This window comes from Palaemon carinicauda, chromosome 4 (genome assembly GCF_036898095.1).
Source record: "Palaemon carinicauda isolate YSFRI2023 chromosome 4, ASM3689809v2, whole genome shotgun sequence".
Lineage (NCBI taxonomy): Eukaryota > Metazoa > Arthropoda > Malacostraca > Decapoda > Palaemonidae > Palaemon > Palaemon carinicauda.
Window position 1 is genome coordinate 102173164 of NC_090728.1, and position 14574 is coordinate 102187737.

General features: G+C 36.8%; 1 protein-coding gene across 1 annotated transcript in view; it reads right to left on the minus strand.

Moving 5' to 3' along the window:
* Positions 1 to 14574, minus strand: part of LOC137640084 (5-oxoprolinase) — a 547197-nt gene that overhangs the window by 401171 nt on the left and 131452 nt on the right. Inside the window, exon 6 of the mRNA XM_068372538.1 lies at positions 1323 to 1621. Within this exon, the coding sequence (XP_068228639.1) occupies positions 1323 to 1621 (299 nt within the window). The remainder of the gene's footprint in view (positions 1 to 1322; positions 1622 to 14574) is intronic.

The following is a 14574-nucleotide window of genomic DNA, read 5'->3' on the forward strand; positions in this document are numbered from 1 at the left end:
TGGATCATCTACTGTACAATATTAGACCCTATTGAAGCTAATAGAAAAAGAATTGGAAAAAGCATCAACTATTGAATCCACCATCAAAATCACATAATCCACAAGAAATTAAATGACCTGAATCTTGTTATATTCCAAGTCATTACTTGATATGTTATAGTTACTAAGCACTTCAGATAATATCCTGGCATATTAGGTGACAGGCATACCTTAATCTCCTGAATTACAAGTAAAAAAAAAAAGATAGAAATAAATGACCAAATGTTTGTTAAAAACCCTTATACTACTGCATGTACTTGGAGAGAGACAAGATGTGTATGTTACTGCTGCCCTTGGTTGTTGGCAGTTTTCTCGAATGAGTCAGGTGTATCTCCCAAGTCTTGGCAATTGGTGTAAGGCATAAGCACAGTGTTCCAGAGAAAGATAGCATGGCATTATAAAGGAATTTAATCTTAAATTCTATATGGTTGTAAAGCTAATACATCTGAGTTAATAGCTTATGATTCAAAGGTGAGATCAACAGAAATAATACATCATTACTCTATGTGTCTTCTTCCATTTGAATAATCTTTTATTGTGCCAAGTAGAGACTTCTATCCTATTGTATATACATTAAGACTTCTAAATGGGTATCTAGAATTTAATGCTAGTGTTACTAACCCTAAACCATTATTTTTCTTACTAAATCAGAAAAATTCTAAAATCAAAAAAATTCTAAGCCACTTACAAATAGATGGGCTATATGAAAGGCTAATGTATACAGAGTAGTACCATATACCATATGCCATTCCTGACAAGAGAGTTGCTCTTTACTTTAGCTGTATATCTGCGTTAGTAAATATTTGGCTATGTAAAGTAGCTTTGCCAATTGTTTGATTCATAATTTTTTATTATGATTTACTTCTTTAAATATGAACCAATTCCTTATTAGACGTTCATCCCTTTATGGTGATTAGGCATAAATGTACTAATATGAGAGTATGGTTTCAGACAGAATAGGAAGCATTATAAAATAATTGGCTGCAATGTTGCAAGAACTGATGTCTGGCTATGATGGATGGACAATCTAAAATAGGAGCAACATGATAGATGTCAAGTTTTATATAGCTTTGTGATAATCTTATGTAATGTATGCAATGCATATGATTACTGACCTTCAACCTATGAATAAAAAATATTTAATTTCAGAAAGCACATTTAAAAAAAACAATTGGTCAATAATTTTAGATCAGAAAAAGAAATGCAATAGAGTAACAGAATTATTCCCATTTAGTTATGCAGTAATAGTAGCAAAACTAAAAACAAAATACTTGATACTTCACCTGGATGAGCTCCAACTGATTCTGGGCCAACAACAAACATCCCAGACCGGAAAAACAATTGAGAACCTCCACCTGCAGCAACTGTGTTTACATCAAGCTGAGGAGCTTGGATGGTGACACCAGCAGTAGTACTTTCAAAGACATGTTCAAATGCACCAGCGTAGCGAGATACATCTGTTGAAGTACCTCCCATGTCAAAACCAATCACAGGCTTCTCTCCAAGTTCTTTATAGCTCGTCATGGCATAGCCAACAACACCACCAGCTGGTCCAGAGAGAATAGCCCTAGATCCATTGAAACTGAAAAACAAACATTTAAAGAAACTAATATGTTACCAAAATGCTGTACCTAAAATAAAACTTTTGTAAATTATTCTTAAACTACAAGTATTTCATAGCAACTTCACTTCCTTTCAAGTTTTGGAGAAAAATTTTCATACAGAAGTATTAGTTAGTTCCTAGGAGAAGCAATAATTATTCGATCTCTGTCTAGCGACAAATGATTCTGACAAACTAGATATCAAAGGCTTTAAATTCTATCCAAAACTTAAAAACAAAACATAATTTCTGACATGAAATCCACACCCTCATTCTTTAAATGGAGGAGATTCAGCACAAGCTGGTGTTCGGGCCATAAAAACTTTGAGCAAGGTGGTAGGCAACCCCCCACGAAACGGTGGATAGCAGGACTAAAGGGAAAGCACTCCTCCTACCTTCCCGCATACCCACTACTCACTAGCTCAACCACTTTTGATCTGACCTCTGTAAAGAACGGACTTGTAACAATCCGCTCCGTTTTCTGTTCACTGGCTGTTCTAACTTTGTTTTCTTTTTCTCTTTCAGGTGTGACTGCTGTTTTGAGTAAGCAACATGCAGGTTTGTCCAGCTGCCGCCGCCCGTAGTCGTGATTCGTTCCAATTTCCTTTGGAGTGATCCTCATCACCTTTGCCTTTCGTGCAGAGGACACACCTGTATGGAGGAGTCTCCCTGCGTAGTGACGGGAGGGGCCATCCTCTTAGTAGGAGCGGTTCAGCTGCAGGAGGAAGAAGTTGAAAAGGGATTCTTTGCCCTCGAGCTCTGCCTCAAAAGCCACAAAACCAGGACTCTCCTGTCTCTAATCGTCTGGTCTCCTTCAGAGGACGAACGAGTAAGAGGGATATGCCTTCAAACCCTTGAGGACTTTTGGGTCCGGAAGACCCCGTTGCCTCCCCTGTAGAAGCAATGGTGCCTTCCCCACTTGAGAAGTCTTCCATTTATCCTCTTCTTGAGCTTTGGCCATCCTTCGGAATTTCAGGTTCCCCCTTGAAGGATCAGCTTCTGGAGGTGTTGAAGCATGGTGTACAGCAGGAGCCCCCATCAGCTCCTTCCAGAATTGGCCTAGGCCCATCCCTTTTCCATGCCGAGAAAAGGGATTCCCATCTTTCTGGTCCTGCTCCCAAGCTTTTTCTTCTCCGCAGTTCCTCCTGCCGAAGTTCTGCAGGTTGCCTTCTTGAGGGTAACAACCCTGCTTGCCCACACCCTGGGGGAAAGTGAGCCTGCTGGGTCTAATCAGCGAAGGGAGCTTGCTCCCTTAGGATTTCTGGTTGTCTTTACTCGAGAGACCTCCTCCTTGAGCTTCTATTGAGCTTTCTTGCAATTCGTCGCCAGCTCACACTAGCTCTTCGAAGCGAGAGGGGGAACACACATTCATTGCTTGTAGTGCTCTTCATTACACAACCACAGCTTATAAAGATCCCAGCAAGACACATTCGCCTGCCAATTACAGTACGTACACCAAAGGTGGCTCCTGCTGCAGGTTTGGGAAGGTCGGTTTACCATCTCCCAAATCACCCCCCTCAACCTAATATTGTGCACCTCAACCCCTTTAGGGTCGGCTTAGAGGTTTACATTTGCGACTCTACCTCACGCAAACAACACGAGAGCTCCCCCTCCCATGCTCGCTTGTGTGTCAAGGGGCACCCTACAGTAACAAATACTTGTGACTGAGATACGAACTCTCGCATGAACCAAGGGCAAGAATATGTTCATTTGCATGCATCATGAACCCAGACAACTTCTCCATTGGATCCTCACTCTGCTTGGACATTGTCAAAGCAGCCTTATCATCCCAAGCTGTTCCGGTTGTTAATTCAGCTTCACCAGTTCAGTCTGAATAACCGAATTCTATCCCTTTGACATCAACAGTGTCTCCCGGGAACCCAAGGCGATAGAGCACGTCGTCATCTTTCCATGTTCCCCCTGCCCTTTCGGCACCCGTATCTCGGCCTAGTGCTCCGGTACCATCAGCTCGTCAGCACCAACTCTCTCATTCACCTCGTCTGCACACGTTTCCAGGTACAGTACTACAAATACTCAGAAATGAAAGTTGCTAGGGCAAGACCATCTGACATGACCCCATCTTTGAAAGGCTTGGCCTAGTGATTTTGGGGGAAGCATGTGTTAAACTACATAGACTGGTAGTGATTACTTTTAAAATGAGAAGTAGAAAACCCAAGAAGATAAAGAGGCAATCTAAAATAAAGGTTTGAGATCTTAAAGGAGAAAAGGGTGAGCAATTTAGAAGGATTGTGAGAGACATGATTAGAAAGGTTAAACTTACAAGAGTGGACAGCGTAAGAGGAGAAAATATCTGGGTGGGTATGAAAAAATTGTGTGTACGGACACAAAGGAATTAGTGAAAGAACAAGCGGATATGGTGTGACACTGGAAAGTAAGGCATGCCCAGGGTGTAGAGGAATGGTACAAAGAGGAACAAAAAAGTCTAGGAGGAAAGTAGTTATAGCTATTGGAAGAGCAATAGAGCAATTGAATGAAAGGCCAGGAACAAGGTAAGGAGAAAAGGATATCTATAAGATTTCAAATTTTAGGAAAAGACAAAGACAGGATTTTGGGCAACTGGTAGTTATAAAGGCTAGAAATGGAAATATGTTACACAGGGATGAAGACATTAGGAGGCGATAGAGAGAATATTTTTAACAACTATTGAGTAATGAAAATGAGAGAGAGGAACTGGAAGGAGCACAAAAGATAGACATACGAAATACAGAAGTGTAACGGGCATTGAGTAAAATGAAAAATGGTAAATCATCAAGTACATCAGAATTTCAAATCAAAATGGTCAAAATACTAGCTACAGAGAGGGAGAATGGATGTTAGATCTATTAAGAGCAATATGGGAAGAGGAAATAAAATCTATAGACTGGGAGGTGTCTAATGGTATCTATATTTAAGCAGAAAGGTGATGTTGGTTGCGGTAACTACAGGGAAATTAAACTAACAAAACATGGTTTGAAAGTTTTTGAGAGGATACTAGATGATAGATTGAGAGACTGTAAAGATTGGGAAACAGCAGTATGGATTCATGAGGGGGAGAGGGACTGTGGATGCTATCTTTATAGTGAGGCAGCTACAGGAAAAGAGGCTAGAGGGAAACCAGAAGCTTTTCTGTGCTTTTGTAGATCTAGAGAAGGCTTTATCATGAAATACCAAGAGAAGAGATGTTTTGGTGCTTGAGGAAGATGAAAGTCCCAAAGAAGTTGGTTAGTATGGTAGAGATGATGCACAAAAGAACAAGGAAAAATGTAGTAACAGCTGACGGGGAAACAGAAACCTTTGAAGTTAGTGTTGAATTACATGAGGGTTCAGCATTATTAAGCCCATTTTAAGAAATGAGAGTTGTGGGAATTGCTATATGCAGATGATTTCGTGATTATCGCTAAAAATGAAGAAGACTTACAAAGAAGAGTTGTAGAGTGGCAAGAGCCTTTTGGAGAAGGGTTGCTTGAGAATAAATGTGGACAAGACTGCAGCTCTGGTGAGCAGTAAAGAGGGTAGGGACAGGATAGATATGCACGAAAATATAAGCTCAATTACAACATACGTGGAACAATTTAGATACTTGGAATCTGCTATAAATCAGAAGGGAGGATGTGAGGCTGAAGTTGAAAATAGGATAAAAGCAGCTTTGGGAAAGTGGAGGGAGGTAGCAGGAGTGGACTGTGATAAGAAAATGCCAATCAAACTAAAAGTCATGATCTATAGCATGATAATAAGACCAGCGTTAATGTATGGATCTGAAAAATGGGCTTTCAGATGAAAAGAGGAGGCAAAGCTTGAAAAAAATAAAGATGAAAATGCTGAGGGGGATTATTGAATTACCACTGCTTGATTGATTGCAAAATTATGAATTAAGAAGAATAGCAGGCTTAATAAAGATTACAGTGTGTCACAACTGAGATGGTTTGGGCATGTGTTAAGGATGGATGGTGGAGAGGGAGTGAGGAGGACCTGGGAGGAATCTGTTAGGAGGAGAAGATAGAGAGGGAGGCTGAGAATTAGATGGCATAACAAGGTGAAAGATGATATGGAGAGAAGAGACTTGGTAGAAGAGGATGCCTTTGATAGAAGGCATTGGAGAAGGCACATCACGTAACTGACCCCTTAATGTATGGATAACAGTTGGAAACAAGAAGAAACAAGATTAAACAAAGCGCCACTAATAGCCTACCAGTAATCGGTAGAAAAGACACCTAAAAACACAAAAATGCTTGAAAATCTATGAGCAAAAGGGGGTAATTGAAATTCTAAAGATTGTACGGTTGTTATTCGTCTGGCTGCTAAAAATCAATTGTAGAATGAGTTGACTGAATATCATTCCAGATGTCAGAATTACCAACGGCGGTGCGGAATAGGAGTTATCAAGGTTGCCAATATGGTGAAAATTTGGGTGGGTCGTTGGGATTCAGATTCAGGGCTAGATAAATCATCCGAAGATAATGTTTATCAATACACTAAAATCTTGTTAATCCAGACAATTAGGGGTCACTTTACGGGTTAGGCTGACAGTACATACTAGCCAAAAATAAGTATGGTTGGCCTTTACAATCATAGCCTATGATATGTTTTAGTTTGTTTATCAATGCAAATTTACTTCCATGCCTAGTAGGCTATCTAGATTTATGAATTTTGGCTCTACAGCTTGATGCTAGGGCCTATAAGGGTATTCAGTACCAACACACAACTGAAAGAAAATTTTAAAAGTTACACCCTGAAGAGGTTTGACAGCAAGACGGAAGAAATACGAAGGAACACAGATAATGTAGAAGGATATAAAGCAAAAGCAGCTAGAGCCAAAACAAATGCTGCACAATATGAGGCACACTGTTGGCACTACCCCTCTATGGGGATGGCAGGTTATTAAACAATAATTCTTACAAGTAATACAAGCATTTCCAGATGTGACCCTAAACTTATAACTTACTAGACTATCTGGAAGTTGAGAACAACAGATTGAGCTAGTTGTGCCAAGCACCTTGATTAAGAACTGAGGGAGGTTTGTCAGTCAACATTTTTATTTAGTATACAGTAGACCAGGGGTGCACAACCTTTTCAAAAGAAGGGCCACTAGTCAAGAATCTCATGTTATGGAGGCTGCACATAACTTCAATAAAAAATCAACTACAAAATTAGTTTTGTATTTTTAAGTAAAGAAATACATTAGGACCTGTGAATGTAATATATATAGAAAAAAAATAAAATAAAAACCCCACTTTGATCCATGTCAAATGAATTATATCATGAACTAAGATTCTTAACATTCCCATCCTAAACAAAATACTGTTAGTTTTTCACCAAGCTGAATGGATGAGGTGACAACACATAATATGCTTTTAAGTGTCCATCAGTTAGTGAGATCCAAAATACATTCTTAACCAGGTTCCTTTTTGAAAAGAGCCATTTACATACGTGCTACCATACACTGCCATCATCTTCCTTGCATGACCAAATACTTTGGGATATTTTGTTTGATAAATGTTGTTTATAGAACTGATTTATGGAGCTACCACCATGCTTATTTCTTAGTTCATAATCAAATTTCAGTTCAATTATTTCCATTTGTATATTCACTGGAATAATTTTCAAATCCACATGAAATTGGGAAGCAAACAGTTCAATAGCTAGCTACTGTTTTCTGAGGTCAAGGAATTTCAACGAAAATTCTTCTTGTGGAGCTGAAACCTGTCACCATATTTCTGACACTGCTCATCACTTACTACATTACTGTTTGTTTACTGATCTGTGATTCCCACAACTGTAATTTGGTATGAATGTATGTATGTATGTATGTGTATGTATATATATATATATATATATATATATATATATATATATATATATATATATATATATATATATATATATATATATATATATATATATATATACATATACATATATATATATATATATATATATATATATATATATATATATATATATAAATATACATATATATATATATATATATATATATATATATATATATATATATATATATATATATACATAATATCTATCATCATCATCATCATCTCCTCCTCTTACGCCTATTGACGCAAAGGGCCTCGCTTAAATTTCGCCAGTCATCTCTATCTTGAGCTTTTAATTCAATACCTCTCCATTCATCATCTCCTACTTCACACTTCATAGTCCTCAGCCATGTAGCTCTGGGTCTTCCATCTCTTCTACTGCCTTGTAGAGGCCAGTTGAACATTTGGTGAAATAATCTCTCTTGGGGAGTACAAAGAGCATCCCCAAACCCTCTCCATCTACTCATCATCATGATCTCATCAACATATGGCATTTGTATAATCTCTCTTATAGTTTCATTTCTAATCTTGTCCTGCCATTCGACTCCCAATATCTTTCTGAGGGCTTTGTTCTCAAATCTACTAAATCTATTGGAGATTGTTTCAATGTCATACCATGACTCATGTCCATAGAGTAACACCGATGTCACTAAACTGATATGTAGTCTGATTTTTATATGTATTTTCAGGCAATTTGATTTCGAAATTTTACTTAACATAGCCATTATCTGATTTGCTTTTTTCAATCTTTCACTAAACTCTAATTCTAAAGACCCTGTATTGGAGATCATAGTTCCTAAATACTTTAAGGATTCTACCTCAATCCTTTCTCTTTCTAATGATATTTCATCTTCCATTGCATACTCCGTTCTCATAATCCTTTCTTCTATTTATCTTCAGCCCAGCCTCGTGTGATATTTCATGCATTCTAGTAAGCAAGCTTTGCAAATCCTGTGGTGTTCTGCTAACAAGGACAGCATCATCAGTATACTCTAGGTCTGCTAAATTCCTATCACCAATCCAGTCCAATCCTTTTCCACCATCTCTGACTGTTCTACACATTACAAAATCCATAAGGAGGATAAACAACATAGGTGACAACACATTCCCTTGGAGTACTGCGCTGTTCACTGGAAATTCACTTGATAAGACTCAATTAACTTTGCACATGCTATGCTCATGAACAGACAATCTAATTTACATATCTAAGAGGAATTCAAAAATAACGCAAAACTCTCCATAAAATTGGAAGGTGCACACTATCAAAGACTTTTTCATAGAACACAAATACCATCAGAAGTGGGTTTCTATATTCTATTCATTGCTGTATAACATTTCTCAAAATGAAAATTTGGTCGTGCAACTTCTACCTTTTCTAAATCCTACTTGTTCATCTCTCAGCTTTTCATCAATCTTTCTCACCAGTCACTTTAGAATAGGCATACTATATATTTTCATAACAACTGACGTAAGTGTTATGCCTCTGTAATTATTGCAGTCAGTCAGATCTCCTTTTTTTACCACTTTCACCAACACTTCTAACTCCCATTCATCGAAGTTTACCTCTTCATGCCACATTCTACAAAATATTCTTGTAAGTACTCTGGGAGTCACTTCATTTTCGGCCAGTATCATCTTGGCAACTATTCCATCGTATCCAAACTTTTCATTTCTTTAGTGTTTTGAGGATAGCTTCGACATCAAACACTGAATTCATTCATGGGCACATCAAGGTCTTCACCAGCTTCAGGTATATCAATCAAATTATTCCTTTCATATCTCCTATTCATAACCTCACTAAAGTGTTCCATCCAACATTGTCTTTCTTCACCTTCAGTTGTTATAACAGATCCATCTCTCTTTTATATGGGTATAGGATTGTTCTTCTTTGACCCCAGAGATCTCATTAATAATTCCATGAGCAATTCTTACACTATAGCCACTTCCTAAATTCATAGCTTTGTCAGACTCATCTGCTTTACTGTCTAAATATTCTCTCCTGCCATTCATAGCTTTTCTTTTGACCTCACTATAAATACTGGAATAATTAGCATGCTCTACCTTGTAATTTTCAATACTTCCTCAAGAACTTACAACAATCAATTTCTGTTTTTGTCTCCTTTTTCTAGTATCCCAAGTATCATTTGATATTCATGGCTTTCTCCTTGTAACTGCATGTCCCAAGACTTTACTACCAACTGACTGATATATGTTCTTAATATCACACCACTCTTCATTATTTGTCAGCTCTCCATTTCTTAAAGTCTCCAAGACTGCAAATCAATTCCTACATTCAATTGCAAGTGTTTCTCTGTGCTCTTCTTCTAAAAGTTTAGTTGTATCAAACCTATATATTCTATCAACCTTTCTGTTGGGTGCTTTCACTATTAGTTTCTTATTTCAGTGTGGCAATGAGGAAGTTGGTGATCACTACAAATATCCGCACCTCTATAGCTACTTACATTTCTCAGAGTCTTCCTTCTCTCTTTATTAATGGAAATGTGATCTATTTGATTTTTTTAATTGCCACATAATGAAGTCCGTGTATAGGCCTACTTGTGGATGTTCTTGTGTTGAAAAAGAGTACCTCCGATGACAAGATTGTTAGCTCAACAGAAACTTATGGAATGTGCTCCATTTTCATTTGCGACTTTCCCAAGACCCACGACTCCCTTCGCATTCTCTATTCCTTGATAATTCTTTCCAACTATAGCATTGAAGTTGCCAATCCCAACTTTCATATCTCTCCCTTGGATCTCATCTATTACACTCTACAGTTCTTCAGTATTCATCTTTCCTTTCTTCAGGGGAATTATTTGTTGGGCAATAGCAAACTAGAACACTCAGGTTACACTGCTTTGATTTGAAAACACTCTCTCTCTCTCACAAATAAATATGAAGGCGAAAGAGCAAATATAATAGAAAAGTTGGATTTTTTAATGGCAGAATTCCGGGAAATGAAGAAAAGAACATCATATCAGAATAGGAAGGAAGCATGGGAGAATCCATATTATTACCAATATTAAATAATGGGGATGAAACACAAACCATAATAGTAATGAATGCACAGGGTTTAGTCACGAGTAACTCTAAAAGGAAAATAGAGTTCTTAGAAGAACTAACCCAAATTGAAAAAATAGATATATTAAATATAAGTGAAACATGGTATTCCCAAGAGACTGGCAGTGATGACCAGATAAAGGGTTTCCAAACTTATAGATCAGACAGAAAAAATAGGAATCAAGGGGGAACTGCAATATATGGAAGAGACATAAATCAAGGAAAAGTATGTGAAAAATACAGCAACACAAAATGTGAATTGATTGCGGTAGAATTTGAATTTGAAAAACTAATGAATATTGTAGTTTACAGACCCCCAAACACTAAGGAGTTTGACATAATAATAGAAAAAATAGATGATATATGTAGAAACCATAAAGACTGGAATATACTCCTATCCGGAGATTTTAACTTTCCTTTCGTGGATTGGAAAGAACGGATAGAAGAAAGTGGTTGTATGTATACATATAAAAAAGATAGTAATAGTAGCGCAGAAGATAAGAGGCAATTTGAAAAGCTTCAAGATATGCTATTAGAACATAATATGCAACAAATAAACCACATTCCAACAAGAAAGGAAAATGTCCTAGATCTAGTATTTGTGAATGAGGTGAATTATGTTAAAGAAATAATAGTGTATAACACGGGAATTTCAGACCACAATGTCATAGAATTGATAGTTCATTCCAAAGCAAGTGATCACAAAATTAATAAAAGCACAAAACTTTGGGAAGGATATGGAAAATATAACTTTTACAGTAAGAATATAAAATGGTCAGAAATAAATGAAGAACTGAATAAAGAATGGAAAAATGTATTTATAAGTGATAATATACAGGTAAATACGGATATACTGTACAAAATACTGGAGAAAATTGTTGAAAAATATGTACCGAAAAAAAACAATAAACAAAAGACGTGCATACCAAGAGACAGAAGGATCTTATTTCAGAAAATTAAAAAGTGGAAGAAAAATCTTGCAAAAGAAAAAAATGTGTGGAAAATGAGGGAAATAAAATGTAAGATAGAAAATGCAGAACAAAAGATTATACAGTCGAAAGAAAATGAAAAAAGGGACTTAGAAGAAAGGACACTTCAAAATATAAAAAGAAACCCCAAAGTACTTTACTCCTATGCAAAAAAGATGAATAAAAGGAGAATAGAAATAGGCCCTCTAAGAATTGAAGGACGGCTAACGAATGAAAAAAAGGAAATATGCAACATATTAGCAGAAAAATATAAGAGTGAGTTCACGCCAAGAATTGCGAATGAGAATAATGAAACAGAAATGAGAGAAGAAAATGTTGAATATCTAACGGATATAGATATTAATGAAGCAGATATTGTCACGGCTATAAACGAAATTAAAAATGGATCGGCAGCCGGACCAGATGGAGTTCCAGCGATTTTGTTAAAAAAAACTGCAAACACTATCGCGAAGCCACTTGCAATACTGCTAAGACAGAGTATAGATATGAGCGAGATATATGTTAAACATAAATTAGCTTATATAACCCCTATCTTCAAAAGTGGATCAAGACTAGAGGCAAGCAATTATAGACCTGTTAGTCTAACATCACATATTATGAAAGTGTATGAGAGGGTAATAAAAAAGAAAATAATGAACCATTTGGTCAAAAATAATTTGTTTAATATGGGTCAACACGGTTTCGTACCTGGAAAAAGTACACAGACCCAACTGATAGCTCACTATGAAAACATATACAATAATATGATAAATGAAAAAGACACAGATGTGATCTATCTAGATTTTGCAAAAGCCTTTGACAAGGTAGACCATAACATAATGGAGAAAAAAATGAGAAAGCATAATATTGTGGGAAAGATAGGAAAATGGGTAAAAGAATTCCTGCAAAACAGAAAACAGATAGTGGTTGCAAATGACGAGAAATCAGATGAAGCCCAGGTAATATCTGGTGTGCCCCAAGGTACGGTATTAGCTGCACTGCTATTTGTTATTATGATCTCAGACATAGACTGTGATGTTGAAAACTCCGTAGTGAGAAGTTTCGCCGATGACACAAGAATAAGTAGAGAAATTACTTGTGATGAAGATAGGAACTCACTACAAAGAGATCTAAACAAAATATATGAATGGGCGGAGATAAATAGGATGGTATTTAACTCCGATAAATTCGAATCAATAAATTATGGAAACAGAGAAGGAATGGTGTATGCATACAAGGGACCTAATAATGAGACAATCACAAACAAGGAAGCAATTAAAGACCTTGGTGTAATTTTAAATAGGAATATGTTATGCAACGACCAAATAGCAACACTGTTGGCTAAATGTAAAGCAAAAATGGGAATGTTATTCAGACACTTTAAAACAAGAAAAGCTGAACACATGATTATGCTTTACAAAACTTATGTGCGTAGTACACTCGAGTACTGCAATGTGATATGGTACCCACACTACCAAAAGGATATTGCGCAAATAGAGAGTGTACAAAGGTCCTATACTGCTAGAATAGAAGAAGTTAAGGACCTTGATTACTGGGAAAGACTGCAATTTTTAAAACTATACAGTCTAGAAAGGAGAAGAGAACGCTACATGATAATACAAGCATGGAAGCAAATAGAAGGAATTGCTGAAAACATCATGGAGCTTAAAGTATCAGAAAGAGCAAGCCGAGGTAGATTAATAGTGCCAAAAAGCATTCCAGGTAAACTGAGAAAGGCGCACAGGACATTAATCCACTACGCACCAGCATCGATAATGCAGCGACTATTTAATGTGCTGCCAGCTCATCTAAGAAACATATCAGGAGTGAGCGTAGATGCGTTTAAAAATCAGCTCGATAAATACCTAAGATGCATCCCAGACCATCCAAGACTGGAAGATGCAAAATACACCGGAAGATGTATTAGCAACTCTCTGGTGGATATACGAGGTGCCTCACACTGAGGGACCTGGGGGAACCCAAACAAAAAATAAGGCAATAAGGTAAGGTAAGGTAAGGTAAGTCTCTCTCTCTCTCTCTCTCTCTCTCTCTCTCTCTCTCTCTCTCTCTCTCTCTCCTCTCTCTCTCTCTCTCATATAAATATATAAGGAAAAAAAAGAGATAAATGTATACTGCATAGAAAATTTTTACCAAAAGGAACTCCACAACCTAAGTGGTTCAACAGAGAAATAGCCAATGCAATAAGAAGTAGAGACAGGAAACATAAATCATTTGGTCTACAGCCTTTAAATTAATTCATGAAAATTCTGAGCACAAGAAGGTAAGCCGAAAAGTAGATAAACTAGTTAAATGCTAAGATCAATGAAGAGAAAAGTGGCATCAGCTAGTAAAGAAAACTTAAAAAAATTTTTTGCATATGTAAACAGTAGAAAACCAATCAGAAACAACATTAGCCCCTCAAAAGACCCGGAGGGAAATCTTATAACACATGATTTGAAAAAAGCTGAACTGATGAATGCATATTTCACAAGTGTATTCACAAGGGAAGAATCAACGACCCTCCCTGAACCAGCAAGCAAATATGAAGGGCCACAACCATTAAATAGAATCACTTTTCCAATGGATGATGTCACAAAAATAAAAGGACTCAGTAAGTCTAAGGCACCAGGTCAAGATGATATTCATCCAAGAGAGATTATAGAGCTAGAAGAGATAATCTCCCACTTTTACAAAATATTCCGAAAGACAGCCAACTAAAGAAAGGCACCACAAGGATGGAAACTAGGCAATGTTCCTCCAATCTACAAGAAAAGACCAAAAGAAGAACCTGGCAACTACACACTAGAGTGTCTAACTTCAGTGCCTTGCAAAAATTTTAATCAATTATAGCAGATTTAATAGTAGAACATATAGAGAGAAACAATCTTCTGATAGACAGCCAATATGATTTTTAGACAAAAGACATCATGTATGACAAATCTTTTGGTATTTTTCCACAACATGTTTAGCATTTATGATAAAAGCAGGGCAATAGACATCATATAACTAGACATTCAAAAGGCTATTGACAAAGTTCCACATAAAAAAAATCAATAGTCAAAATTAGAGCAATAGG